This window comes from Tubulanus polymorphus, chromosome 3, assembly GCF_964204645.1.
Source record: "Tubulanus polymorphus chromosome 3, tnTubPoly1.2, whole genome shotgun sequence".
Lineage (NCBI taxonomy): Eukaryota > Metazoa > Nemertea > Palaeonemertea > Tubulaniformes > Tubulanidae > Tubulanus > Tubulanus polymorphus.
The window spans coordinates 1,977,256-2,004,475 of record NC_134027.1 but is presented as its reverse complement, the minus strand read 5'-3'; the positions used below and the strand labels follow the sequence as shown (position 1 = coordinate 2,004,475).

General features: G+C 36.1%; 4 protein-coding genes and 1 long non-coding RNA gene across 6 annotated transcripts; 2 read left to right on the top strand and 3 right to left on the bottom strand.

Annotated features, from left to right (window-relative positions):
- The first annotated feature begins 645 nt into the window (after positions 1-645).
- On the top strand, positions 646-6,842 carry LOC141901736 (beta,beta-carotene 15,15'-dioxygenase-like). Of its 2 annotated transcripts, none has more exons than XM_074789175.1 (12): positions 646-778; positions 1,110-1,297; positions 1,724-1,982; positions 2,096-2,237; positions 2,496-2,649; positions 2,981-3,195; positions 3,863-3,971; positions 4,053-4,189; positions 4,475-4,583; positions 4,760-4,860; positions 4,940-5,051; positions 5,152-6,842. In XM_074789175.1, the coding sequence occupies exons 2-12, from the start codon at positions 1,132-1,134 to the stop codon at positions 5,304-5,306; spliced, it is 1,659 nt and encodes a 552-aa protein (XP_074645276.1). In that variant the 5' UTR covers positions 646-778; positions 1,110-1,131; the 3' UTR covers positions 5,307-6,842. The 2 variants fall into 2 exon arrangements, with proteins under 2 accessions (XP_074645276.1, XP_074645275.1); XM_074789174.1 differs by having other exon boundaries at positions 1,007-1,297.
- On the bottom strand, positions 5,737-6,417 carry LOC141901737 (uncharacterized). Its single transcript, XM_074789176.1, has 2 exons — positions 6,333-6,417; positions 5,737-6,033 (listed from the first exon to the last, which is right to left on the bottom strand). The coding sequence occupies exons 1-2, from the start codon at positions 6,399-6,401 to the stop codon at positions 5,737-5,739; spliced, it is 366 nt and encodes a 121-aa protein (XP_074645277.1). The 5' UTR covers positions 6,402-6,417.
- On the bottom strand, positions 6,490-12,990 carry LOC141901137 (chromosome-associated kinesin KIF4A-like). The gene is made up of 25 exons (XM_074788235.1): positions 12,885-12,990; positions 12,055-12,180; positions 11,780-11,973; positions 11,536-11,625; positions 11,236-11,402; positions 11,051-11,145; positions 10,850-10,969; positions 10,449-10,624; positions 9,991-10,113; positions 9,775-9,911; positions 9,406-9,514; positions 9,271-9,321; positions 8,877-9,044; positions 8,691-8,794; positions 8,470-8,614; positions 8,257-8,367; positions 8,083-8,166; positions 7,875-7,985; positions 7,628-7,783; positions 7,454-7,548; positions 7,281-7,330; positions 7,121-7,203; positions 6,875-7,045; positions 6,696-6,788; positions 6,490-6,597 (listed from the first exon to the last, which is right to left on the bottom strand). Exons 1-25 carry the CDS (start codon positions 12,988-12,990, stop codon positions 6,490-6,492), a joined length of 2,973 nt encoding a protein of 990 aa, XP_074644336.1.
- Positions 12,991-13,578: 588 nt separating this feature from the next.
- On the top strand, positions 13,579-18,876 carry LOC141901548 (protein-glutamine gamma-glutamyltransferase 4-like). Its single transcript, XM_074788859.1, has 14 exons — positions 13,579-13,815; positions 14,066-14,241; positions 14,742-14,924; positions 15,015-15,275; positions 15,362-15,483; positions 15,668-15,775; positions 15,855-16,032; positions 16,122-16,260; positions 16,531-16,634; positions 16,713-16,961; positions 17,279-17,560; positions 17,808-17,968; positions 18,045-18,187; positions 18,578-18,876. The coding sequence occupies exons 1-14, from the start codon at positions 13,766-13,768 to the stop codon at positions 18,726-18,728; spliced, it is 2,307 nt and encodes a 768-aa protein (XP_074644960.1). The 5' UTR covers positions 13,579-13,765; the 3' UTR covers positions 18,729-18,876.
- Positions 18,877-18,951: 75 nt separating this feature from the next.
- LOC141902497 (uncharacterized) lies at positions 18,952-26,673 on the bottom strand. Its single transcript, XR_012618898.1, has 7 exons — positions 25,512-26,673; positions 25,267-25,427; positions 24,139-24,531; positions 23,937-24,059; positions 23,634-23,847; positions 23,397-23,554; positions 18,952-23,290 (listed from the first exon to the last, which is right to left on the bottom strand). It is a non-coding gene; the product is annotated as an uncharacterized LOC141902497 (long non-coding RNA).
- Between the last annotated feature and the right edge of the window lie 547 nt (positions 26,674-27,220).

The following is a 27,220-nucleotide window of genomic DNA, read 5'->3' as shown; positions in this document are numbered from 1 at the left end:
GGACCTCTCCGTTGTCGGAGAGGCGGTTTGCCTATTTGGCACCATTTGTCACGTAAATCTGGTGGAGAAGAGGACCAGGACGGCGAGATGCCATGAGAGCCGCCGGCCTTAGAGGCGGCCGTTTGTGAAAGTGGTTTTTGAAAGATGGAACACGAATACGAATTTCAACTACACTATAGCCATGTCCATCAAACAATGATTCAGAGACAATAATCCTGGATTCAAGAAACAATTCAAGAGTTGCAGGGACAATAGTGGATTGTATAAACAATGATTCAGGAGCTGAAGAGTCACGACGAAAAAGATTTTCCAGGAAATCTAAGTTTTTCATTCATTCATTGCCCCAAAAACAGCCTACCTAAATCAATTCATTAATTGAGTTTATTCAATACATTCTGTGCTTTCTTATTCTCCTCAACAAACAGTGACTACAGACTATAGGATTATTTACAGATGATACGTAGTAAACACGAAAGCAGGATAGACTATTATGAAATTTAAACGTATTGTTTTTTCAACGGTCTGAAGCGGCCGTTTAAAAACGATTTCGTAATCCCGCCGGATTTTCGGATATCCTTTTAGCGGGTAGCCTCAACCGCATTTTAGACTCCACCAGAAAAACCATTTCAGGCTCCCATAATTTCGCCAGGTTGTTTATTTTTGGTACTGCGTCGCAAAAGATCAACAGTGTTCATTACGCATGAGAATTTTATCTGCATTTGCTTAGCAGTTAACCACTAGACCCTGATACAAACGTTTCGACCTCGATAACTCCTAGGTACCTACTACCATAATTTTGTAATTTTAGGATTGTCCTAAGCAGGGAGTCGTTGTTTAATGTTACGTTGTTTACGCCGGGTCCCTACAAACCGGAACGACGGCTACTAAAACACTTGACAGACTACACTACCACAGGGACTTGTCACAATTGATAGTGAATGAATAAAACCAGTATCAATGACCAACCCCTGTCTCCCTGTATAATAAAAAAACATTTTTATTTCAGGGGAACCGAACATCGTCTGGAATTCAGATAAGATCAGGATACTGGGAAGTGGGAATTAAACTTGTGTCAGGCTGATCATCAATTTCAATGATTTATTTTTCAGATTGTTCACACCAGATTGAGAAATGTTACGTTCAATTAGTAGAGGTGGTTCAAGTCGATTAAGGATTGGAGTTTATCGACTATTATCAGTCAATGATAGAATGTCATCTAGTTTTCCAGTGACACTTCAAGATCTATACAAAATGCCATCTCAAGAACAACTAACCCCTTGCATTGGAACTATAAAAGGTTTGATTATTAAAGTTTATGATCTTGTAAGTGAAGATTAGTCAGTAACGAGTCTTTGGTATAAGATTTCAAGGTTTCAAGATTGGATATTTTCACAAACCACTAAAGTGTGGAACTCGCCCTTAGCTTAGTCCTGTAAGAGGCTGGTTTGTGGCACTCCCCAAACGGGGAGTACTTACTTATTAGTGCTTAGGGAGAAGCTTACTGAAGAGATTCTGAACTAATATTAGCAGTTATGATAGCGATATACCTCTCGCTCTGGTTCTAAGTTAAATAAGTCCCAAAATGTTTATGTCACTACGTTAAGATATGATGGACTTTCAATGGACTCTTTTCAATTCTTTCTTAATTTTCTTTTTGAATTCTTTTTGCCATCTAATATTGTTTTTGTTAATGATTTCATCAAATCTTGTTCGTGATTTCTAGGGTCGATTCCAAATTGGTTGAACGGTAATTTGTATAGGAATGGTCCGGCAAAATTTGAGGTCGGCGACACGAAATATAATCATTTATTCGATGGATTGGCTATGATACATCATTTCCAAATAAAGAATGGCGTGGTCACTTATCGTAATCGATTTGTACAAAGTGACACTTATAAGAAGAACATGGCCGCTAATAGAATAGTCGTGTCTGAATTCGGTACTTTAGCATTTCCTGATCCGTGCAAGAATATTTTCCAAAGGTATGAACTTTAATAAATAGAGAATAGTGTATGTATATGTTTGTGTATGGGTTAGGATTATGGTAAGGTTGTATTACAATAATTCGCTTAATTAAGGATTCTTCGTTCTCTAGATTCTTTTCAAAATTTACTAAAGCCGAAACGACTGATAACACGTCAGTGAATATTTATCCGATCAGCGATGAATTATACGCCGCCACTGAAACGAAATTTTTGCGACAAATTGATCCGGAAACACTCGACTCTCCTGCAAAGGTAATTTACAAAAAAGGGAGGTCCGAGTTGATTTGCATTAGAGAAATCTGTCTTTCACACTCATTTTTTCAAAGAGAATATTGCTTTTTGATAGTGCTCCATTGGCGGGAATATCTTTCTGTAAGAATATTTCTGCCATCACAGAGATGCAAGAATTGGCAGAAACTTCTTAATGTGGCAAATCAAAAGAGGAGAAAGATAATTCCTCTTCTGCAATAGCACAAACATAAAGGGTCGTGATTTTATTTTTATTTAAAGGTAAATCTATCGGATATAGCTGTTTTACACACAGCTACTGCACATCCTCACATTGAGTCAGATGGAACTGTACACAATATTGGAATTTCACAGGAAGGACGTCAAGTATATTATGCATTGTTCAAAATTCCACCGTCTGAAAAAGTCAACAATGGTAATTCAAATGATTTGCATTCGTCATCGTGAAACCATTGATGACACTTGCAGGTTTAAAACTCTACATGAAGTAACGATTATATGAAAACCTACACTTGTAATGAAAAATAGAGTCAGAAAAGTTTCCTTAAGCTAATATTTTATTCTGTGTTTCGACTATTAACTAGCACTGGTAGTTATCTTCTATGAATATCTTCTATTGAATGAACTGTTAGCTCAAGGAAACATTTCAGACTGTTTTTCATTAATAGTGCAGTATGTCATACAACTGCATACCCCAGGTACATCATTCTAAGATTATGACAGCTAAAATGTATTTTTGATTTTAGGAGAAAGTCCAGCACCATTATCTAAAGCTAGTGTTACTGCACGAATACCAATAGCTAAGAATACCTATCCCAAATATATGCACAGCTTTGGAATGAGTGAGAATTATTATCTCGTTACTGAACAGCCTTTAACAATCAACATCCTAAAGATAGCAACACAAAAATTCTTTAATTGGGATTTTTCATCCTTTTTAAACTGGAATAAAGAAGACTATGTGAGTACACTTTTTATATATATTTTACACCACCTTTTTTTGTTTTTTAACAATGTTATTTTCTTCTTTTAAAGTAATTTCTGTTCCTTTCACTGACGCTTCACGCTTTTCATACTAAATTTTTGTTGTGAATCTTATTTTGTGTTGTAGAATAGTGAAGACTATGCACATTAAATAACAAACTTTACCAATCAGTTTGTGTCACAGGTATCAAGAAAACAACATAGGCTTAAAAAAATTTATGCCTTGTTTCTCCATTCTACTGAGCTTAAAAGTTGACCCGACAGGCCGCCTATCTACCCTGTACATTACTTTTTTTTAAAATCATGATCAGGCTAACCACAACACAGCTGGCAGATAGAAATATACCAATTACGTGCAGTTTACAAAACTTACCCGGCTGATTAGGAGAAACAAGGTGTCATATTTTTAAGCCCTAGAGAGGAATTATCTAAAATAACTTCCGAAATTATTTTGCATAACAGTATGTAAAACTTTCAAGCACTGTTTTCATCTATTTGTACAAGTATTTACTAAACTATTTACTAATCCTCTATTTGAATAAACTAATTACAGTATACAAGGTCCTACAATTGTATTTGAGAATGCAGTATATTTTATCTATTAAAAAAAAATTATTATTATCACAGCTGCATTTTCCTTTCAGACTCGATTTCGTGTTATTGATAGAAAAACTGGTGCTGAAATCGATACAGTGAGATACGTAACTGATAAGTTATTCACTTTTCATCATACCAATGTTTATGAAGAAGATGGTAAGTATAGTTTTGCTAAATGAAATCTTGGTACTTTATTGCATAAAAATCAAAAATGACCAATAGTAAATTTCATTGTAGATCATCTTATCATTGATTTATCTGGATATGATAATAGTGATATTATGTTTGATGTTGGGCTGAATAAAAAAGGACGGGATGATACAAAGATGAGTCAAGCTCGTAGATATGTGTTACCTCTTAAAGTGGACAATACGGTATGTTGAACATACAGTCTCCCGAGTGTCCTGCCATTTTGCTCGAAGGCTCTTTAAAGTTAACTGCTAGATGACTGACTTGTTACAATTTAAAGACAGAATTTTTTCTTGGTATATTATAAGTAGACTCAGTTTCACAGTTTACTCATTGAGAGTGAACTGATTTTAGTTAACTCGGAGTTAACTCTAACTCGCAGAACTGGATCCTGTACCGAGCAGTTGATGGTCTCGGGCAATTCTATCAACGTCTTAATCATTTGTATCTTTAATTCTTTTTGTTTCTAGGTTGATAATGGAAAAAATCTTGTATCTTTACGAACATCTAAAGCTACTGCTGTTAAGAAAGGATCCGACATATTTTGTACCCACGAGCTTCTCACTGATGAAAACACAAGTAAACTAGTCACTTTATCAATTTTCACGAATTCTTAATCAATACCGTATATATCCATGGAATAGAAATGATAATACGTGTAGTAATACAATTCAGGGGCCAGTTTCATAAACAGGTACCGGTATTGGGTTAATTCAAGTGAGATAGCCACCCCCCTGATTGCTCTTATTTTTTAGGTTTTGAGTTACCGACCATAAACTATAATTCGTGCCTTGGAACGAAATACAGATACTTTTATGGAATTTCATTTGCCAACAACAATCTGATGGCAAACAAGGTTAACATACAAGATTGCAATGAAATAACTGAAAATACATTGAAATATTTCATTATATCATCAGTTGAACGTTTTATAGATCATAAAAGTTGATAGTGAAACTCGTGAAGTTAAGAGCTGGTATGAAGAGAAGGAAGCTCCATCAGAAGTGGTATTCGTACCAAGACCTGGAGCTACAGATGAAGATGATGGTTAGTCCATACTCCATCCTTTATCTAAACAAATTCACAGTAATTTCTTTGTGTTTTTCAAGTGTTCAGATAGCTTTTGAGCAATGTGGTTTTATTTCAGGTGTACTCCTCTCCTCGGTACTCGACTGGTCAAACCTTGAAAACACAAAAGGATATCTTCTCGTCCTCGATGCCAAAACATTGGAGGAATTAGGAAGAGCATGTTTTGATTTTCACTTGGGTCGAGATTTTCATGGAATGTTCAAACAAAACTGACACAATCTTTTATGAAATAAGACTTGAAATAGCTTCAGCGTGTATCATTCCTTATATTATAAGTATTCATTGAGGACAAATGATATACATGTATGAAGCATGGCAATAATCCAAGTACAATCAGACCGGCTTAAGTCAGATTAGTTTAATATGGATTTGATCTTATCTGGATATTTATTTATAGTCTAAATAAGATAGATCTACCAGTATATAATATATGTTTATTAAATCCCGATTTCTCATGAACTGGTTGAATTTCACTGGTCTGAATTAAGCGGGTTTCTGCAGTATTTAATTTAATGATGTTTATTATTATATTTTCAATATTATACGTGTAGAATAAGTACAACGTTCACTGTATTACTGGATGAATATTTTGTTTATTTATGATTTACAGTACCGGTAATAACTGCTTCTTCGAACTAAATTTTCATAAATCTGGTTCAGAGAAAAATCGTCCCAAACGTGGAGTTGTTTTCGCTAATCCGCCTAATATTGATTCGGTATTTTCTGGCGCCGATTCTGTCACCATATCGCATTCATCATCGCTCAGTTCTAATCGTGGAACTGATTTTATTGATGATTGTTTATTGTTGTTCGGATTGATATTCTCTTCGTTGTCGTCGCAGATAAACGTCGATGTAAGCGGCGAATCGATGCTGTATGTGTTGTTTAGTGGACTATCTGCTACATTCATTTCCCCTGAGAAACCTGATGAATTCTCATTCTGAAAGATTCATTCAAGGATATGATATTCTAACAATGCATAAACCAACTCTCCTATAATATAGTTGACTACGCTTGTCCCAGATATACACGCGCCCCCCTCTGAATAAAATATTTTTCAATTTTCATACTCCAATTCCAACTGCCCTGAATCTGCATGCCTTGAAGGAAATATATTGGTCTCGTGAAACCTGAATAAAGTCTACTGAATATTGCTGGGAATTTATAAATAATACTTGTTAGTAGTACTGACTTATGGTATGGATACAAAGGTGAATTGAATTAGCGAAAGTAACTTACACCTGGAAGAATAAATTTCATTCTGGGAGCAACAAGGGGAGTGCCATCTTCCTGCGCAACTACTGGCATTAACTGCGCCCTGCCTTGATATTTAGCTAACATATTCTCCTGAAATTAAGAAATTTAAGTTATCAATGAATGAACCTTCGTAGAAAAGTTAACATGCAGCGATTTCGTGAATGTCCACCTTTTTAAGAAGTTCACATTCAGCTGTTTTTTTCTGTAATTCGTCGTGTAAATCTTTCAGTTTTTCGATCGCTTCTTCCTAAAATACGGATTGAAAGTTTGATCAAAGAAATCCTCATCTCAAAAATATCATCCAGGGGCAGCCGGTAGTTGTTTAACTAGTTGTATAAAACGAACCTGAATTTGACACCGCATTTTCAATGCTTCATCTGAAGATTGATTGTTCATTGCACTTTTTTCTGACTTCAATTCGCATAGCAGGTATAACATCTGGAATATGTATCCGTAGTATTTGATCGAATATACGTTTTTGAATACTGGTAAAACATAAATAAAATTCATCAATAAATACAAACCTTTTGTTCATTGTCTCGTTGTAAAATCAGAAGGTTTTCGTGGTGTTCTTGTTCTGCGAGTTTCAGTTGCTCCTCTAGTTTTGCGGAGTTTCGACACGCTTCTGACTTCGCGGATACGAGATTAGCTATTTGGCTTTTTAATCTGGCGTTTTCTCCAGTTGTTGTTACACACTAAAAACCAAGGAAGTTTTAATCGATTCTTCGCAGTTTCTTTAAGCAGTCATCGAGATCTTACTGGACACTTACATTTTGAAGAAGATGCTTCATCGCACATTTTGCCTCGAGCATTGAATTCACATTTGACCAACGCGACTTATTTTTATCATCATCTTTGATTAAAGAGAACATAAAATGATATAAATACTAAACATCAGAGAATGACAGAGTTTCCTCCTGCAGGCAGTACCTTGATCAGCATCGAGGATTTTTTGCTGTAAATCTTGTATTTGAGCATTTCTGAAAAAGTAATTCAGAATTGAGATGCAACTTTGCTCACTCACGAATCAAATACGTCTTTTTAGTCCCTAATTGTATTTCTAATTCAATTTACTACATGAAGGCAAGTTTGATAGAGCTTACCTGAGATCAATGTCTTGTTTGATATCAGTTATTTGTTTGCCGATATTATTATCATTAGACTGTCCGTGTTCATTTCTTCCATCAATAGTTTTTCTCTGCAACAAATTCAACCAAATAAGTAACTGGAAAGATGGATTTTCTCATCATACAGTTAACAGTAGCAAGAGAGAATACTTTAGAAGGTGGTGGTTCTGTGTTTATTGTATCTTGTCTTTCATTCAGTGCCTGCAACTGATTCGTTAATTCTTTACGATCTTCTCGTAATTCATTCAAATGATGTTGTGCCTCTTCAACGCTCACTAAAACCTCGATCTCTTCATTCAGCCATTTCTGAAATAATATCAATCATTCATTTTCAGTGAAAAATGTCCTAAATGGTTGATATTATTTCTTAGTCTTTGCGCTAGAAGTAAATACATACCCTTATTCTAGTACCAATACTACCGGCCTCGGATTTAGTTGATCGTTTCTCCTCAAGAGTGCGCTGCTGTTTATTCAAAGCCTCTTTTAGTCTCCTATTGGCAGCAGCTGCCTAGAAAAAAAAACATTAAAAGCGCATGCAATATATTTACACTATGTTGAAGCACACATGAACCAGAAGATAACATCAACAGTCAAAGAGTACGAACTTCTTCTGATTTACGTTGCAACACTTTCTTCTGTTGTTCATTTCGTTGAACTAACTTCGCGATCTGATATTCACGTTTTCTATCCTGAAACGACACGTACCGCTTAAACTAATATAACGATTCACAAGAGACACAGTTTGAGCAGATAAACATTATAAGAACTTCACGATATACTTTCGCTTTGAGTTGCATCACTTCTCTATCTTTTTCTTGTTTCCATTTGCGGAAATTATCGCCCTCTTCTTTCATTTGTTTCATCAATTTAACTCTATGCACTTTTAAGCCCTTTTGTAATAAAAGTAGAAATAATTACCGTAAATACAGTCAGAAAATGATGCAAAGTTTATCAGAAATTCAGAATCTTGAAATTTGGTGGCGCGCACATACTTTGATATCGATATCAAGCTTTTTAACTTGTTTATCTGATTGTTCTTTCATTTTTACGAGCTTATTTTGTTCCGCTATCTTTTTACGCAACTTTTGAAGTTCTGCTTCGAGCTCTTGAAGTCTTTTTCGACGGTTTTCAGCAACCCTATGAATGAAATTAAACAACATGTCTTAGGTATTGGTATTAATTGAATGGCATTGGTCAGAATAGTGATATTTACTTGTTTGATGATGTATTTGCTTTTGCCTGCTTTAGTTCAAACTCCAGTTGGACCTTTTCAGCTTGCAACTTTGTTACATTCTCCTCCAATTGTTTCATAGTTTCCTAGTAATTAAACTAATACATTATTCATCTACGGATACAATTAAGATTGTTTCATATTTACTGACATCGATACAGTACACACCTCATACTTAGTTCTCATATCATCCATATGACTATCGTTCAAAGATATTTGATCAGCCAGTTCTTGTTTCGTAGCTAACAGTTTATTAAGTTCTTGAAGTTTTCGCGATAGTTCTGCTTGTCTCAAAGCATGGTTTTTAGAGTCACTAACAGTGTAATTATGACTTATCTGAAAAAGATAGAACGAATAACATCATTGGGACAAATAACATTTATTCAATGATTGACAGTAGATTGCCGATTAACCCGTGCCCCTGACAATCTAGGTATGATGTATGTTGCGATGCTGGCTCATTCTCGCTCCGACCGCCCTGGAATTTGTTTGATTCAGAGATAATTCCTTGCTTTCACGATACCCCAGGTAAACAGAGTCTACAGTATCAACAACAATTTACCTGGTCATTCATAGTTTCATCTGTCAATTTTATTTCAGGCACTGAAGTATTCTACAATAGTTCAAAACGAAATAATACATGAAATTTATAATGCGAGTAAAAATTGGTTTCTTTTAGAAGACATATGTTTCCAACCTGTAATTCACTAATCTGAGTTTGGATTCCTTTTATTCGTTCTAGTTGTTCATTCATTTGTGTCGTATCACCGTTTATCAATGATGAATTCAGGGCATGAATATCCACCCTAAAATAGTCATAAATATCTCAATCAATTTCCCACAGTTTAGGTTTAGAGTATGGTTTGAGTTTGGAATAATACAGATATAAATTGAGCCATGTACATATAAAAAAATGAAATAAATACATCCATGAAGATTGGTTGAATAGTTCCCCTATCGAAACAGTGTAAATCTGTTCTGGTAACAGATTTTCGTTGTTAAATCATCAATATTATCTTTTATACACAAGCTTCATAGATTGAATTAATAAAAGTTTTATACGTACTGAGCTTGGTTTCTTAAACTCTTTATCTTTTCGTTTAAAGTGTCGCGTGTCATCTCGAGATTTATCACTTTTTCACACATGACCGCATTCTGTGCGACGGCTAACTGAAGTTCATGAGACAACTTCATATTCTCTTCCTAAACATTAGAAAATCATTTGTGAGATAATATCAATTTTTGCAATTTGCCAAGAATCACTGAAGATCATTATACATACCTCTAGTGATTTCAACTTGCCCAGATTACTATTACTACTGTAATGTGAGGTCCCGGGTTTCTCAGTCACTTCGCTGTTCGAGCTTAAATCTACAGTAATGTTCCTCATTTGTAGTTCTTGAACCTGTTGGCATTTTATTGTATTAGTAACATCTGTCTATCTGTACAGACTAATACAGGGTGGCCACTTACCTGGAAATCAGTGATATCATGGGAAAGTCAGGGAATTTTGTAAGAACAGAAATTTAGGATAAAGTCGGGGAAATTTTCTAGATTGCAAAATAGCACGTAAATTCAAACAGTTTCCATCTATGTCTTACGTATTTGACTGTGTTTCATCGGATTCACAGCTAGCAGGTCAGGCAAACAACACGCATGTCAGGAAATAGGGAAAAAGCAAGTCAAATAAAAGTGGCCACCCGGTTTAAGATTCGACTGAGGAAGTAAAATAACACATACTAATTGTCTCAGGCGAAGAATTTCAGCTGCTTGAGGATCGCGATTGACAACTGGTTTATTCTTGATTTTGCGTGCTCTGTCGGCGTATCGCAGCGTGTTCAGAGTCTCCTCCATGTTATTATCTGCTGGACTTACACAGGCAATCATCAATGTATGACTGTTTCCACCGAGGGAATCTACATAAAAACGCAATAAATCAATCAGTAACTTATAATTGTACTTAGGAAAAATAATAATTTACTGTTTTAAGCTATTTTTACAGCATGATACTTCTTTAAAACAATATGATATACCGGCGACTGTTGAATGAGTTTGAAATATACCTTGTAAAAGACGAGTGAGTTTACTATATTTATATATATATGATATACCGGCAACTGTTGAATGAGTTTAAAATATACCTTGTAAAAGACGAGTCAGTTTACTATCTCTGTATGGAATATGAGTTGATTTTCCTCTTTCACAACCCAAAGCACTAATTACGTTACCCAACATCAGCAAACCCTTGTTAATATTTACACCTGTGAATCAAATTAAATATAGGCCTAATGCATCCGTATCTTATTCTTGAGTATTTTGTATGATAGAATTACTCGGCACACCTTCTTTAAATCTATCCCCAGTGGCCATTGTCTTCTTCACCCTTTCAGAACCAGCCAAGTCGACCAGATGAAATTTAGCCTTCCAAATATCATTCCTGAAAATGAAGTTATATACAATGAATGTTGCACATAAAATTATCTAAGTTCTAGTTGGTATAACGTTAATTATGGTTTCTGTGTCTTACTGATCTAGTTTGTTGAATTGGTCGACGTGTATAGTGAATATAGCATGAGATCTGCTCGATTGACTGTTCATAGCCGTAGCACCAGTCGTCCTTCCTACCGAACCCTGACGTAATAGATCCATCGTTTCTTGTAGATTGTGCACGCTCATTTCTTTCAGCCCCGGAATCTGAATGACAAATTACAATTTGTGTAGATCAAGATGCAATTTAGATTATTTAGAATTTGTCAATAATGAAGAACTTATTCTCTGTGTATGTATACATGATCATAATATGGAAATAGTTGGTCTGCCTAGTTACCTTGATACCATTGATCGGATCTTCACGAAGCACCATTGTTTCACGTCTCTCAGCTGGCACAAACAGGTCTATTATATCTTCATTATACAACTATAAAAATAAAACAACTTGTTCTGGTTTAAGTAAGTTTAGGATCAAACATTTTTCTATTTTTGTTGTGGCATTTTATCGAAAATTTCAAACAGGGCGCAGTTTCACAAAAAAATGGAAACTGCAAACCCTGTGCAAAATGAATATTACTCACTTCAAGAAATGACACTCGCACAGAAAATTCATGGTCAACGTCTTCATTAGCTTGTTTGAATAATGACTTCACAACTCTAGGAATGATACCAAGAGTAGAAGAATCAGGCGCATCTTCAGGATGATAGCTACTTCCCATTGAATAAGTTTTACCACTACCGGTTTGTCCATACGCCAATACAGTCGCATTATACCCTAGAAAAAATACGAGAATCATAATCATTACTTCGAGCAAAGACTAGTGACGTCAGGTTTCAGCGAGAATTGTAAACTAACCATTGAAAAGTCCTCTTAGAAGACCATTAACAGCCGAGTCATAAACATCTTCCTGTGATGTTTCAGCGCTGAATGCATAATCAAACGTGAATGGACGATTACTACCAACAATTACCTGTGGTTCTCCTGAAAATTCATTAAATCAATAAGCAGATTGTCACATATAAACAGCAAACATCCATAAAAATAATATATATCTCATTTTCTAATTGAATCTCATTATCACAAACATTTTGGGTATCATATCTCCTAAATCAAATCATCATTATCATAATCAGTTGTGAAGGATCCTCATCGATGTTTCTCATTTTTGTTGCTTGGTTTTTGCGTAGTTTGGAGAAAGATATCCCTTTCTCACAGGGTTAGTTTAACTTGTTGATTAGTAAATTTATTAATGCATTTACAATTGCTTAATTCCAAGCTTGTCATCATTCTACATTCACATATATGATATACCCTGGCCTTCTCCCAACCCGCTTCTGGGCTTAAGTGGTCTGGGGAAGGAAAAACATCATACATGATCCAATTCATTCAACCAGTTACCAGGATGCCAAGAGCACCAGTCTTGACTCTGCAAGTGGCATCCAACCGAAACAGGGCCGAAGAAGTAATTGTCCCTGGCCATAGGAATCAAGGAATCATAGGCTAGGGATCACCATCTGACTTCTCTGCTCGACGAGTCTGCTGCAGTAGTGGTGATTGTCAGTGCCACCCAAAGAGCTGATAGTGATACTGTCGTACTGACTCTGTCTCACTCTCAGACTCAGTGTCTGACTGCAGAGCGAAGGTGAGGCCCGAGGGAGACGCGATCAATTTGTTATGGCACAAACCTTTGACAAAATAGAGACATTGCTGACAACCATCTGATACTTCTTTTGGTATGAGTGGTCGACATCGAACGGCCACTTTAACCGGTATAACCTTATCACCAGACATAGTGATATCACTGACACATATATATCACTTATTTCAATTAAAATTCGCGGTGATCACAAAATTCATGAAATTGTTGTCATGCAGATGTAATTGTTATACAGTATATCACGGTTTCGGATGTGGAACCTAATCAACGGAATAGGACTTGGGAGTACAGGCCTACTGCACCGAATAGTCATGAGTCAATCATCGGAACCTTTTCTTGGCATTTATGTGTTAAATCCATTACTATATTCCTAGCAGTATCAGTATCTGGAAATTAAAAAGTGGAAATTCAGAGCTTATCCAAATTTCAAATTCGGTGCCTGGATACTGCTTCTTTGGCACCCGCCGTGTCGAATGTCCTGGCTGCCGGCCGGGACTCCCCAGCACCCACCTTTATGAACCCGTAGCCAAATTTAGATCAACAAGTGAACTTAATAGAGTATATTCAGGTTTTACGCTTTCAATGACCAGAAAGCGTGACAGAGGCCCATTCTAATTCAAACCCGGTATAAAAAGCACTGCGTGTGCGAGTGGTTTTGCGCATAAAAACAGTACTGGTTGCCACGGTCGATATCGGTCCATGAATTGTGTCATTAACGACCGACGGAAAGCAATACTGTGTCGACTGCTTGTTGTCACGTATTCGTTCAGTCGAGACAAGTAAACTATTCACTGCATTTAGTAATTCACTCGCAGTGAAACCAATTTAATCGTGTTGCAAAGTAAAACACTGTTAAATTCAGGCATACTTCCTTCGATGTGAAATTGCTTTGTTTTCATATTGACAAGTATGTATACTCGCGCTTATATTGGAAATCCTGCGGCCTCGTCGTTCGACTGGTAAGTCGCTCATTCAGTGATAAATGTATCATTTGAGAATGTCTATTATGCGCTTATTCTGTTGTTATAAAAACGATAATCAAAAAGGTTCTGGGGCAGGTCATGCCCCAGTTTTATTAATTCCTATATCGACTTAATTGAAACCTCTTTGAAACCATAATTGAGTTGAAACCTTTTTTCGAAATCTGGACCCTCCATTGTAGTTCCCATTTTCATTAACACTCGTTCTTAACATCTACATTTCTTCAAGGTGGAGATTATTCGATAGTCGAAATTACAGCAACTATTCATCAGGGAACAATCGAAGGAATAATGTATTTTCATATTTTCCTCGCAATCACTTCAGAAGACGCGCACCTGCCGAACTGATAACTGAAGAGGTTCGAGCGCGTCATAACGATGCCGATAAACCGAAACCAAAAATTGGTAAACTATTATATCCTTGATAACGGATAATTCATCAAATTTTGCTTCTTTTTCAATGTTAAGATGATGGTGGTGATTCATTTTTCACAACTGCTTTACAAAATTAGGTTATTCTTACAATTCGGAATTAATGAGGGACACGAAACAATGCGGGCTATACTTACAAATTGCACTAGGCACTACCCACAACTGCCCTTGATGCTTCTCAGTGCCCTGAGAAGCAATCTTCTTTCGAACTACTAGGTTCACCATCCATCTGTCTTCAAATTTATCAACTTATTATCTTCCAACTCTCCTGCCACCATTATAAAACTAGGCAAGTGTTTATATCAATTATTTAAAAGAAGAAAATTGCTACTCAGGGACCATAATCTCTAAATCGCATAAACCGTCATATGTATCATTATCTTTTATTTATTGTCATTACAAGTTTGTGAACAACTTTGACAGAAATAAATAAATACTAAATACTGCAATCATTTTGTCACTGTATTTTACAGAAGGTATTTTGAAAGCGGAATCGGTGGATCTGAATCGCAACGAAAATAGAGCTGCGCACAACACTTCAAAATACATGCATAAAAACCTGATCGTAAGACGTGGACAGAGTTTTAAAATAGATGTCACTTTCAATAGAAAATACAATCCAGAAAAGGACAAAATATCCCTGAAATTTGTAACGGGTAAGAGATACAATCTAGGCTAGTTTTGATTTTAGTGCCTCTTAATCTTGTAACACGGTTCATCGTTATTTTCAATATTTTTCGCTTAAGGACCTCGTCCGAAGCCGACGAAAGGAACTCTTGTCCGCGTACAGACGACCGATGACTTACCAGACGGAGATTGGGGAATAAAGATCTTTTCTACCGATGGCAAAGTCGTTAAGCTCGAAGTAATGACACCGAATATCTGTATCGTTGCTCCGTGGTCCATTTACGTCGTGACGAAATTCGAGGATAAATCAGACGAAATGAACATTTATAGATTCAAAGTTGAAGACGATATTTACGTCCTGTTTAATCCATGGAATAAGGGTGAGTGCTCTTTCAATTGAGGATATACTTAATATTGTATAAGCTTCATTTCGTTCTCATTAATGTCCTGTGACCCTTATACGCAGATGACCAGGTTTATATGGAAGGCGACGATGAAAAGGATGAGTATGTTTTAAACGACACTGGTCGTATATGGAAAGGGGCGAAGAAAGGAAGATACTACAGTATGCCGTGGAACTTTGGACAGGTTCGAATAAGGGTTTTTTCTTACGAATCTACAAATTTGAAATTTGGCTAGAATTGTCAACTCACTTAGTGGGATTCTATTTCGAGCGCTCCATAGCTGTTGGACCCCGCTACATTCAAAGAATAATTCCTTTACGGACGCATAACCGCTGACATACGCATGATGATATTTCGTATCTTTACAGTTTGAAGAGGTTTGCCTCAATGCAGCCATGCATCTTCTAGAAATATCAGATCTCAATGACCATTCTCAGGGAAACGCCACACTAGTGGTCCGAGTACTCTCCGCTCTGGTGAGTGACATTCAAGATACCTGTCAAATTGTTAACATGCGATGCATTCATTCAATTGAAATCTGAATTCTGAATTCAGGTAAATAGTAATGATAATGATGGTGGTATATTGACTGGGAATTGGAGCGGGAAATATGATGCAGGAACAGCTCCGTACAAATGGGTCGGAAGTGTGAAAATTATGAAGCAGTACATGGAAAGAAAATCGGCAGTAAAATTCGGTCAGTGTTGGGTATTTTCCGGCGTCATGACTACAGGTAATACATTATCATATAATATATCTTGCCAATGAATAATCACGTTATCACAAAGTAAATAATGTGTCCTTCATTTTTTCTGATAATAGTTTGTCGAGCTTTAGGAATTCCGACTCGAAGCGTGACGAATTTCAAATCGGCTCACGATACCGACGGAAGTATGTCCATCGATTATCATTGGGATAAATTTTCCGGTGACGCCGTGGAGTTTCTCAACGATTCTATCTGGTAAATAAAATGAACGATAATTCATCGTAGTTTGTTGTGATCTATTATATATTAGCATAATTAAACATTCTGAGCCCGTGTTGTAACAATAAGAAACAATTAAATCCCAGAATACGAAAAAAAACGATACCGAAAAGTTTCCCTGAGCTGCATCATTTCGACTAGTCCTCTTCAGGAATAAAGATATTTTTCAGACCTATTTTTCTTTAAGAAAGATAGTATTACGACAAATACTTAAAATTAAGCCCCTTGATGTATTTTCGATATTAGGAATTACCACGTGTGGAACGAATCATGGTTTCGAAGACCAGATTTACCGCCTGGCTACGATGGTTGGCAGGCTCACGATGCTACACCGCAAGAACTCTCCGAAGGTACGTAAAAAATTCTACCTAACCATTTTACAGATTATCATCGCATACAGAATATTCTCACAATCTATTCTACTGCAGGTGTTATGCAATGTGGACCGGCACCATTAACCGCTATTAAGCAGGGAGACGTATACGTGGGTTACGATACCAAATTCATTTTTGCCGAAGTAAACGGCGATAAAGTTCATTGGTTTGTTGATGTATACGACGACTATTCGTTGGAGGTAAGGCGTATAAGCCATCGAGCCGTCGGTAGAAGTGTCAGTACTAAAGCGGTGGGCAGCAATTCACGACAAGACATCACATCGGAATATAAATTTCCAGATGGTAAGAAATGATCCGATAAGTTTATAGTCGTCTGCATGGATAATGAAGTCCCACAAAAATTTGATCTTATGCTATATAGAATTATGAATGTTTATTATGAATGTGAACATTTCGGCTGTTGTTCACCTAGTCCGTGAAGTGGTTGTTTCCACAGTGAACTGCGTCGATTTACCAAACTCTGGTAACATCAGACAGTAAGGTTCTTGGTGAAGGCTGTTGACGAACAGCCATCGTAATTCAATCGAATATGGGCGGTTTTAAAAGATTTTGAGTGATGATTTTACCCGTTTGTTACGTTTGTAAAATTTTTTATGCAGGCTCCGAGGAGGAACAGGCAACTCTGGGACGAGCGTACCAGCACAGCAGTAAACAAAAATTACTGGCCGTACCGGAAGGCGAAAAAAACGATGTCCTATTTGAATTGGAGGACGATGAAGCGGCAAACGGTGATATGACATTCTCGTTAAAAATGGAGAATATATCGACTGATAAACGAACTGTGAACATTACGATGTCAGTAGCGGCGACGTATTACACAGGTTTACCAGGAGAACGAATCAAACAGCTGAAGGATACTGTGTCTGTGAATTCGTATGAGGGTTTGTTTACTTATAATCTCTAGAAATAGATATCATACTCAGACTATTTATTCCAAGAGGTCTTAACGTCATTAGTGATTGAATATCATTAATGGATCTGTTTAGGTTCTTTTCGTCAATGTCCTGTTTCTATCATGTAATTTTTGCAACGAGCTATTGCGATAACATAGATATCATATTATATGTTGTGGTTATTATGTTTCTGGTTCGATCTATCTTATTTGGATACGTTTCGCTCATTTTGCAGTTAAACACTTAAAAATGGAATTACCGGTGCTGGAATATATGAATAAACTAAATGACGATGCCGAAATGAAAGTTTTCTGTTGTGCCAAAGTAGAAGAAACTGGATACGTCTTCGTCGAAGACGAAGTTTATGACATTGACAAAGAAGATTTGACGGTTGAGGTAACGATTCTATTTGTATTGAACAAATTTCAAATTTCTGCCACGACTAGAGCGAAAATACGATGTCCGTTTGTAGGCTTCTCAGCAGACACCGAAGGTCGGCGATGAATTCGACGTTAAAATAAGTTTCAAGAATAAATTATCGATTCCACTGCACGGTGGAGTTATAGAAGTGGAATCTCCAGGGATTATCCGTGATGATTTGATCATCAATATCGAGTAAGTATCGATAAATTGTGGCATGCAGGCATCTCTTTAATATCCTTTTTTGAGTAACCATTGATGAAATCCTAACTCTGTCCGTGTTGTAAGTTACGGATAAAAAAGCTCTGCTGTAATTTGTTTATTTTGTTGTTATTCTAAAAATGGATTGAATATCAGAAACGTTTCTAGAAAATATCAGTGTCGAATTAATCAGTTAAGATTTTTCAATTAAAACACAAAAAAAACAACTTTCGAACTGTTTTTTCTTTGAGCGTAGAACTTTTCTTTGTTTAATATTGAAATCAAACTCGGTTTCGAACTCTCGCTAGAGTAGATTATCGTCAGGTATGATATATTCTACTAGGTATTCGATATTTTAGATCTAAACGCTTGTCTTTGTTTCAGTTCGCCAGTAGAACCCGGTGCTTTGCTCGTCAAAAACGTTACGTTGAAACCGATGTATGACGGCAAGCGTGAAATAATTTGCAGTTTTAATTCGAACGAGTTGAAAAATATTACAGGGTCAGTCGGTGTAGTAGTGCTTAAGAAAGAATAAACCTTTAAAATGATGACATGCCGCTTCTGTACTTAATTGTGTACTAAATGATGTATATACATATATATTGCTTTTTTAAAGAACATTTTTCTACCATATTTGGATATTTCAATTCATGTAATGCTTTATCAAGAATATTTTATGATTTATCATTGTTAATAATCAGGAATAAAGATTTTATTTCTAAATCCCTTGAATCTATTTGAAGTTTTCTTCCCATTTCATTGCGTTTTTTTCTATATCTTAAATTGTAAAGCTTTCTACAATGTGAATTGTCTCTGGCAACCAAGAGTCTTCTGCCAGAGTCAGTTCGTGTTAGTTTATGCAAATCTAAGCATAGTGAATCTTAAGAATCGGCAGAACATAGCATCACAACCACTGACTGGTTCACAGTAGCTAATTAACTGAACAAACAAAGAGTTTCTAACAATTATATTTACTCTCATACAACAATTATACGAAATGCCAGGTGTGCTCGAGGAATTATAACTTAAGTTCCTAAAACACGTGGACTGTATTTCAAAAACAGTCCAACCATGGACGTATAAACTATAAACTAAGAGTTTATACGTCCATGGTCCAAGCATAGACTCTAAAAGAGAAACGTCTATAGCACACAACCATGGACTCTAAACTGTGAGAGTGCATGGCTCCCCGCACTAAAACCAGAGATAAACCTGGCCGAATACCCTGGAAAGCGTAAGATTTAATGAATCGTTTACCTGGCCGGCCGCCTATCTACCTTAGACCTTACATGACTTTTTTTTAAAATCATGATCAAGCTAACCATAACAGATGCGGCAGATAGAAATTAAGTGATTACAAATTTCATTGATTTATGAAATGACCCGGCCGATCAGGAAAAACAAGGTATTATCATTAGCCTTTTAATGACTTAGATTATCCAAAATATAAGATTACTAGCTTTTAATATCACATATGCTACATCATGGAAGGTATTTCAAGGTTTTATTCGCCAAAAACATTTCCACTGCAACTGATTCATACAATTTGAATCAATAGGAAAATAACAAAATTACACACAGAATTGTAAACCTTGATCCATAAAACACCAACAATTAGGACTAGTCTGAATGTTTAAGACTATTAATTTGACATTCACGAAGTCACTGGGCATAAGTGACACTTGGTTATTTCATGAAATATGAAGCATTCCATCATATCAACTATTCAAATGACAATGTAAGAGAGATTTGAGATATTCTGTTTATACAAAAAAACTGCATAACATATCATCTCCAACATATAAACATTAAAACTGGACATAAAACAAATTCACTCTCTCAATATCAATCTCTGATTTCATTTCATTAACATAATTTTTACAAGAAAACTGAAATTTTGCAAACTTTGCTTTGTATTCAAGGAATTATCATGAAAGTTCTTCATTAACGAATGGGTGAACTGTATTCGAAAAACATAAAAGCATTAAAACCATAGATAAAACCATCAGATTCACTGTGGAAAGCTTGAGATTAACTAATCAACTAATCAATCTTTATTTTCATTAACATTATTTTACAAGATAACTAGAGTTTTGCCAACTTTGCCTGAGATTTTCAAACATTATCAACGTTATTTTCTCCACATTGTTTCGTTTAATGAAACGTATTTTGAAGGTTTTTTAATTAAGATATATTGAGTATCATCGTATAGATATTGTTCAACTATCCATATGAATATAGCTAGGTAAATTACAAATAACTGATTGCTAAAGTATCTACAATTATCTACAACTTTTTTCGATATTTGAAATGGTCTGGTGCCTTCATTCTAAGCACTGCCAGCTGGCTAGCACTGGATCCTCTATAACCAGCGCACATAAAACCTGTCCAACATTGTATGCATGAGTTATGAAAAATAGATATACTATATATAGCCATTGTAAAACTGACAATCAAAACAGGACAATTTACTAATCAATACTGTTCATATATCCTCATTTATAAAAACTACTGCTCCACTTTATTTGATAGGACATCAGTTTGATGGTTGCTATAAACTAAACTGACCAATCGAAAATTTTTAAGATGAATAACGAACACATATCTGTCGTTTTATTCTCATGACAAAATTACACCTTGCTTAATGAAAGGTATTTAATCTTGAGGAATTATCTTGTAAGTTCCTAGTAAACAAATGAACTGCACTTTAAAAACAGCTCAACATAAAAGAAACAAATCCTACTAAGTCATCCTGGAAAGCTTAGTATTAACTTAACGTTCTAAATTTCATTTTCATTAAAATCATTTTTACTAGACAACTAGAATTTTCGCTGCACCTTGTCTTAACTAAAGATTTTCAAACATTATCAGTTCACTCATTTGATTCAATGTTATTTAAGGGAAAACATGACAATAATTTTACTATCGATAACTAACCATGTTTATAGCCGTTTAACATTCTTTCTAAAAAAAGAGTAAAATGTATCTCCCAGATATTATCCCTAAAACAATTAACAGTAACAGCAGTGATAGGGTGTGATATATAGGTAAAAGGACGCGTGATCTTTCATCAGCTATTCGAAGTATTCAATCGAATCAGTTATTTTTTGTGTGTTTGATTTAGTTAAGGTTTATGGTTATTTGTTTTGTTTATTACTAACTGATCCGATAGAACACTTAAAACAACAACAGAAAAGATCTCAAGAGGTTGGGAAACACGGAGAAGGTTGTTCTATGAAAGAAGAACCTTTAATAATTAGATAAAGTTGATAGGAAAAAATTCCTGATGACGGAGCCCTATATTAACTTATTGTTTGTTGGTTTTGTTTATTTTTTTATTACTTTATTACTATTATTATTTACTATTAGTTTTATTGGGTTTTTTTATATCATTTATTTTGTTATGTAGTTTTGTTTATTTCTTTTAATTATGTGCTCTGTATTTTGTACTATTTATCACTATTTACATCAGGAATTTTTTACCGGTGAGATTATGGGCTCACTCAAAAAAGTGCTACAAATTCACTGCTGCACCTAAATAATAGTTTCCTTATTGAACACCCCGATTTGAAGTTAAGTGATCATTAGTATGAAAGCCACTCAACCTAATGATATGAATGACCATGAAAGAAGTTAAAACAGCTATAAACAAAATCAAAACGATCAAAATTATTGCTGGCCATGATTATTTATTCCTTTATATTACATTATTCCTAGTATTACCTCTCATACCTCTGTGGATACAATGAACGACGATATAAGTTTCATATAACTAGCTAGGATCACCTGCATGGAAGCACAATTCTAAACTCTATGTGAAAATCAAGATATTCTACTCATTAGTCAAATCGCTTTAACGGGCCTTAAAATTATGGCATCAAAAAATAAATCAACACTTTGGTATATAAACTTATTATTTGTACACAGAACACTGCCTAATATTATATGGTTTCCTTAACTACACGTGATGATATTCGGGGGGCGTAGCCAGTTTGTACTGAAGGCCCGGCCCTTCACTTTTTGGCCAAGGAATCATTTTCAAAACATCTTTATTCAAAACCCATTAACTTGCTGGGTGAGTTTAGGAGTCCAAAGTAATTACGTACCAACTTCCTTTATTGCGTTTAAAAGTTGCAACTGTTTAACTGACTACGCTCTCCCTTTTGAACATTTAGGCTATGCAAATCATTAAATTATTTTCACTCTCAGGAAGTATAAAATGAATCACTATTTCTAAGATTAATCGAATAAAGACCAATGGACTATGTCATTATTACAAATCATGAAAAGCTATGTTTAACTAAGTATGAAGATTATCTGAAATCCCATTGATTCTATATCTCAGTTAAGGTGTATTTCAACTGACCTACGAGTCGAGACGCTGAAAGCTATCAACATTATGAATTAATGGAGCGTAGATTTTATGAGAATCCAAGAAGGAACTTTCTGTCAAATTACAAAGGACATGACACATCTGTTTACAAACCAAAAACATTTTGCCTAATCAATATACGAATAGTTCCTTCTCAGGCCCAGAGCCCTAATTAACTAACTTCAAATTTCATTAATCAACATTAAAACTATTTCTTTATTTCAGCCTCTTCAAATAGACAGTGAATTTTAAGACGCATTTTGGAACCCATGTTACACATCAGACTGGTTTGTAAAAAGGTAATGCTCAAAATAAATCAATACTTTACGTATTCTACTGACGTTGCTGCTCCTGAATAAGTGTTTATAAGATATGCATGTGCAGCTCCTGAATAAGTGTTTACGCATTGTCTCTGCTGCTCCTGAATAAGTGTTTATAAGACACGCATTGTCTGTGCTGCTCCTGAATAAGTGTTTATAAGATACGCATTGTCTCTGCTGCTCCTGAATAAGTGTTTATAAGACACGCATTGTCTGTGCTCCACCTACTGTAGAAGAAATCCATCATTGGGCCATAAACTGCTGCTGGCTGAATTTCTCATCTGGACTACTAGGCCTATGTAGTTCAATTCAAGTCGGAATCTTCTGTTGGCTGCTTTAATCATTCGATTCTAGATGGTTAGTTGATCTTAGTATGAGCTATTTCTTATAGATGTGATTTTATGGCTAAAATGAGTAAAAGAAGATATCCAATTATCATGCAATATCTTACAAAATACACAAATCTTCATATAGCATTAATTATAATAAATTTCCATGTAAATCAACTTACCTTTCAAGATAAATGGGTTTAGTATTGGCTAGGAGTTCTCGTTTGGTCGATGAGTTCAATTCGAATTGGACTCGTTCTGTTGACTGTTCTAATCGGTAGATTCTAGTTGGTTAGTTGATCTTAGTATGAGCTTTTTCCTTATGGATGTAATGTTTTGGCTGAAACGAGTGAAAAAAAATATCCGGTAATCACACAATTCTTTATTAATCATAATCCTTTCAATGTCAATCAACCTACCTTTCAATGCTGAGTTTAGTATCGGCTAGGATTGTCTAAGTTGGTTCATGAGTTAAATTTGTTGTGGTAGTTGATGATTTCAATTCAAGTTGGACTTCTGTGGTAGTTGATAATTTCAATTCAAGTTGGAATCGTCTGTTCGCTATTCTACTCAAAACATTTTTGACTTGTTAATCTTAGGCTTAGCTTTTTTTTTATGGATGTGATTTTTTAGCTGAAACGAGTAAAAAAAGAAAATATCCTGTATTCACACAACTCTTTATATAGCATTGACCATAATAATTTCCATGTAAATCAACCTACCTTTCAAGATTGCTGAGTTCATTAACGGCTAGAATTGATGAGTTCAATTCAAGTTGTGTTGCGGTTCTGATCAGTAGATTTCGACTCGTTAATCTTAGGCATTTCCTTTTAGATGTGATTTAGCTAAAATGATTAATAGAAAATATTCACACAATTCTTTATATAGCATTGATCATAATAATTTCAATGTAAATCAAGTTACCTTTAACGATTGCTATGTTCAGTATCGGCTCAGATCGTCTCCTTGTCATTGGTTGGTGAATGCAATGCTATATGGTATTTTTGGGGGCTGTTGTCAGATCATTTCAGTCTCAGTGGCAGCTGAATCTGCAGCTTTTCTCCTTGGTTGTCTTTTAGTGTATTATTGGACATTAGTTTCGACCCCCAATAATTGGTTGTAGTAGTAGCATTAGTTCCTCACTGTTTCAGACTAATGACGATAGGTTAAGATGCCGGGTATATATCAGATCAGTAATGTGGACCGGTGCGTAGATTTTGATAATTAAATGCCTCTTATTTGCACTGTTTTCTTATCGGCAGATTTTAAACAAGTTGTTGATCTCAAACGCGGCAGTTTCATATAGATAGGATTAAGCTGTAATGAGAGAACAAAGATATCCTGTAAATACAAATATTTCATTCAGAATTAATCGAAACTAGTAGAAAGCCCGTGGAAACCACGGGTGATTTTTAAACGTAGAACTTTCCAACTTATTATTCATTGCAAGTGAATTGAGTAGGAGCATCTTAAAGTGGCCTATTATGTGGTGTGATCACCCGTGCCCATAGAGAACATGCAGAATCTCGAGACTTGACCTGTACCCGAGGATACTGGGGCCCTTATACTGAAAAATGTATGAATTTTATACTGCACTCAGAAGATTTGAACACGCCCAATATAGTCTGCTAACTTCAGTGAGTGTATTGCTTTGAACCGGCAGCAGTGCCTTGTAGGTTAAAGTAAGCAGGGTTCATTGCTTTCTCATTTACTATCATCTGTTACATTTGAAAAACTGTTTCATGACCCAGCTCAGCAGTAACTCGTACTGTATCAGCTGTGACAACAGTGGCTGGCTCAAGTCAGTGGCTATGCCAGCAGACCCATGCGCCCTCTGTGAACAGTAGGCGAGACTACAAAAATTTGGTAAATGGCCCACCACATAAATTCAAAAATACATTTTCCATGGAAACCAAGCAAAAAAGACTAGATCTACCACTGGGCAAATTTTCAGGGCGATACATCCAGTAACGACGGAGCAGTCGGTACAACAATTCAGTATCATTACTGATTATAAGATTATATAAGATAATTTCATGTATATCAAGTTACCTTTTATGATTGCTAGGTTCATTATCGGTGAGTATCTCGTAAGTTGGTCGGTTGTTGAATTGGATTCAAATTGGCCTTTTCTGTGCGCTGTTCTCCAATCGGCAGATTTTAAGCGAGTTGTTGATCTCAAGCGCGGAAGTTTCATATAGGATTAACGGTAGCTGAAATAAGAAAACAAAGATATCCTGTAAATACAAATATTTCATCCAGAATTAATCGTAATAATTTCATGTTTATGAAGTTACCTTTTACGATTGCTGGGTTCATTATCGGCGAGGATCTCCTAAGTTGGTTGGTTGTTTGAGTTTGATTTGAATCGGCCCCGTCGAGATTTTGGCAATAAGATAATTTTACAATATTTGGTCTTCATGTAAATTAGTCCGAAAGTTTACAAGGTTGAATAATTTTGTCTAATTTATACAATTCTTTGGTCTTTTTTTCATGTAGTCCGAAAGTTTACAAGGTAAAAGAGAATTTTGTCTAAGTTTTTAAATCGGAAATCGAAGTACAGATATAGTTGTGTGATCGGCGGTCGAGTTTACAGAATCTTCTTAATTGGAAATTCGGCAGTGCCTCGACTTTCGGGTTGACGGAGTTTGACGGAGTTCAAGCGGACCTGGAAATAGAAAAATCAGAGACGACAGCAGTATGATGATTATTGGGGGTTAAAGGAGAGAGGACTCAGGGGGAGGCCTTAGGAGATCTTAAACACTCCAGTGTTTGGTGTATACAGTTACTACATACCCATTACACCTGCTGAGAGTGAAACGGTTTGATTTTGAATTCCAAAATCGAAGTACAGATATAGTTGTGTGATCGGTGATCAAATTTACAGAATTTGTTGCAAAAATCGAAGTACACAATTGGAAATTTTGGAACCAATCACGTCATTTGCTGTTAGATATTGGATGGAGATGCCGAACTTCACTGGCACCCACAATCTCCCTAGCAGCTATCCGTCAGGCTACGGATGATAACCCAAGAATAATAAATCAACTTAGCTTTATGTGATGTCTTCACGGGCTGTCGTCAGATCCCGGCGGCGGTTGAATCTCTGGAATCTCTTATTCGTCGAAAAGAGACAAAAGAGAGTAGCGCTTACTGAGTCGAACTAGAGTTAACTAGTTGCCGAACGAGAACAAATAGAAGTGCCCGGAAAACCAAAGGTCAACAATGGCCAGAACTAGAGTCAACTAGTCTCCGGACGGAACAACTCAGGAGAGAAGTTCTGCCGGAAAACCAAAGCGACCAATGGCCAGAACTAGAGTCCCCTAGTTGCCGGAGAACTACTCAAGAGAGAAGTTCTGCCGGAAAACCAAAGGTCAACAATGGCTAGAACTAGAGTTAACTAGTTGCCGGACGGAACAACTCAGGAGAGAAGTTCTGCCGGAAAACCAAGGCGACCAATGGCCAGAACTAGAGTTAACTAGTTGCCGGAACACAACTACAGTCCTGCCGGAAAGGTGACCAGTATCACACCACTCAATCTTTTACCCCTAGCAGTCCGATAGATTCGACAGTCATTGACGTCACTCAGTACACACTGTAGGCAGATAATGATGCGAGGCATTGTCGTCCTAGTTTGCATTCCCTGTGTGAGGGCACGTAGGGACATCATTTCCTGGCAGTCTCTTACCTGCCATTCTTGACAAGTGACCGGCGAAGGAGAGCCGCCACTTTCGGATATTAGTTTTGTTCCATAAAATATTAAAAATCGAGAGGGAAATCGGCCCTGAAATATAGAACGGATTAAATGCTGAAAAATAGAACGGGTTAATGAACACAGAACAGTACAGGACAGTACGGAGACGAACAGTAACACATAAAACATAAAGACGTCGTTCCTCAGGAAGCAGGAACAGGAGCGCAGCGAAGATCGCCAGGATCATGATCGCCAGGAGAATCCACGGAAGCATGTCTGCACAGTGTGAGAGAGCGGAGGTGAATGAATGGT

What these genes read in the sequence shown, in the direction of transcription:
- LOC141901736 (XM_074789175.1), top strand. Translation starts at nt 1,132, where the DNA reads ATGTTACGTTCAATTAGTAGAGGTGGTTCAAGTCGATTAAGGATTGGA. An exon ending in CAATGTTTATGAAGAAGATG is followed by an intron (nt 3,972 to 4,052) that starts GTAAGTATAGTT and finishes ATTTCATTGTAG; the next exon opens with ATCATCTTATCATTGATTTA. An exon ending in CTCTTAAAGTGGACAATACG is followed by an intron (nt 4,190 to 4,474) that starts GTATGTTGAACA and finishes TTTTGTTTCTAG; the next exon opens with GTTGATAATGGAAAAAATCT.
- LOC141901737 (XM_074789176.1), bottom strand. Translation starts at nt 6,401, where the DNA reads ATGCCAGTAGTTGCGCAGGAAGATGGCACTCCCCTTGTTGCTCCCAGA. An exon ending in TGAAATTTATTCTTCCAGGT is followed by an intron (nt 6,034 to 6,332) that starts GTAAGTTACTTT and finishes TGAATCTTTCAG; the next exon opens with AATGAGAATTCATCAGGTTT.
- LOC141901137 (XM_074788235.1), bottom strand. Translation starts at nt 12,990, where the DNA reads ATGTCTGGTGATAAGGTTATACCGGTTAAAGTGGCCGTTCGATGTCGA. An exon ending in TGATGCAACTCAAAGCGAAA is followed by an intron (nt 8,167 to 8,256) that starts GTATATCGTGAA and finishes GTGTCGTTTCAG; the next exon opens with GATAGAAAACGTGAATATCA. An exon ending in AACGAGACAATGAACAAAAG is followed by an intron (nt 6,789 to 6,874) that starts GTTTGTATTTAT and finishes TACATATTCCAG; the next exon opens with ATGTTATACCTGCTATGCGA.
- LOC141901548 (XM_074788859.1), top strand. Translation starts at nt 13,766, where the DNA reads ATGTATACTCGCGCTTATATTGGAAATCCTGCGGCCTCGTCGTTCGAC. An exon ending in TTCCGGCGTCATGACTACAG is followed by an intron (nt 16,033 to 16,121) that starts GTAATACATTAT and finishes TTCTGATAATAG; the next exon opens with TTTGTCGAGCTTTAGGAATT. An exon ending in GGAATATAAATTTCCAGATG is followed by an intron (nt 16,962 to 17,278) that starts GTAAGAAATGAT and finishes TTTTTTATGCAG; the next exon opens with GCTCCGAGGAGGAACAGGCA.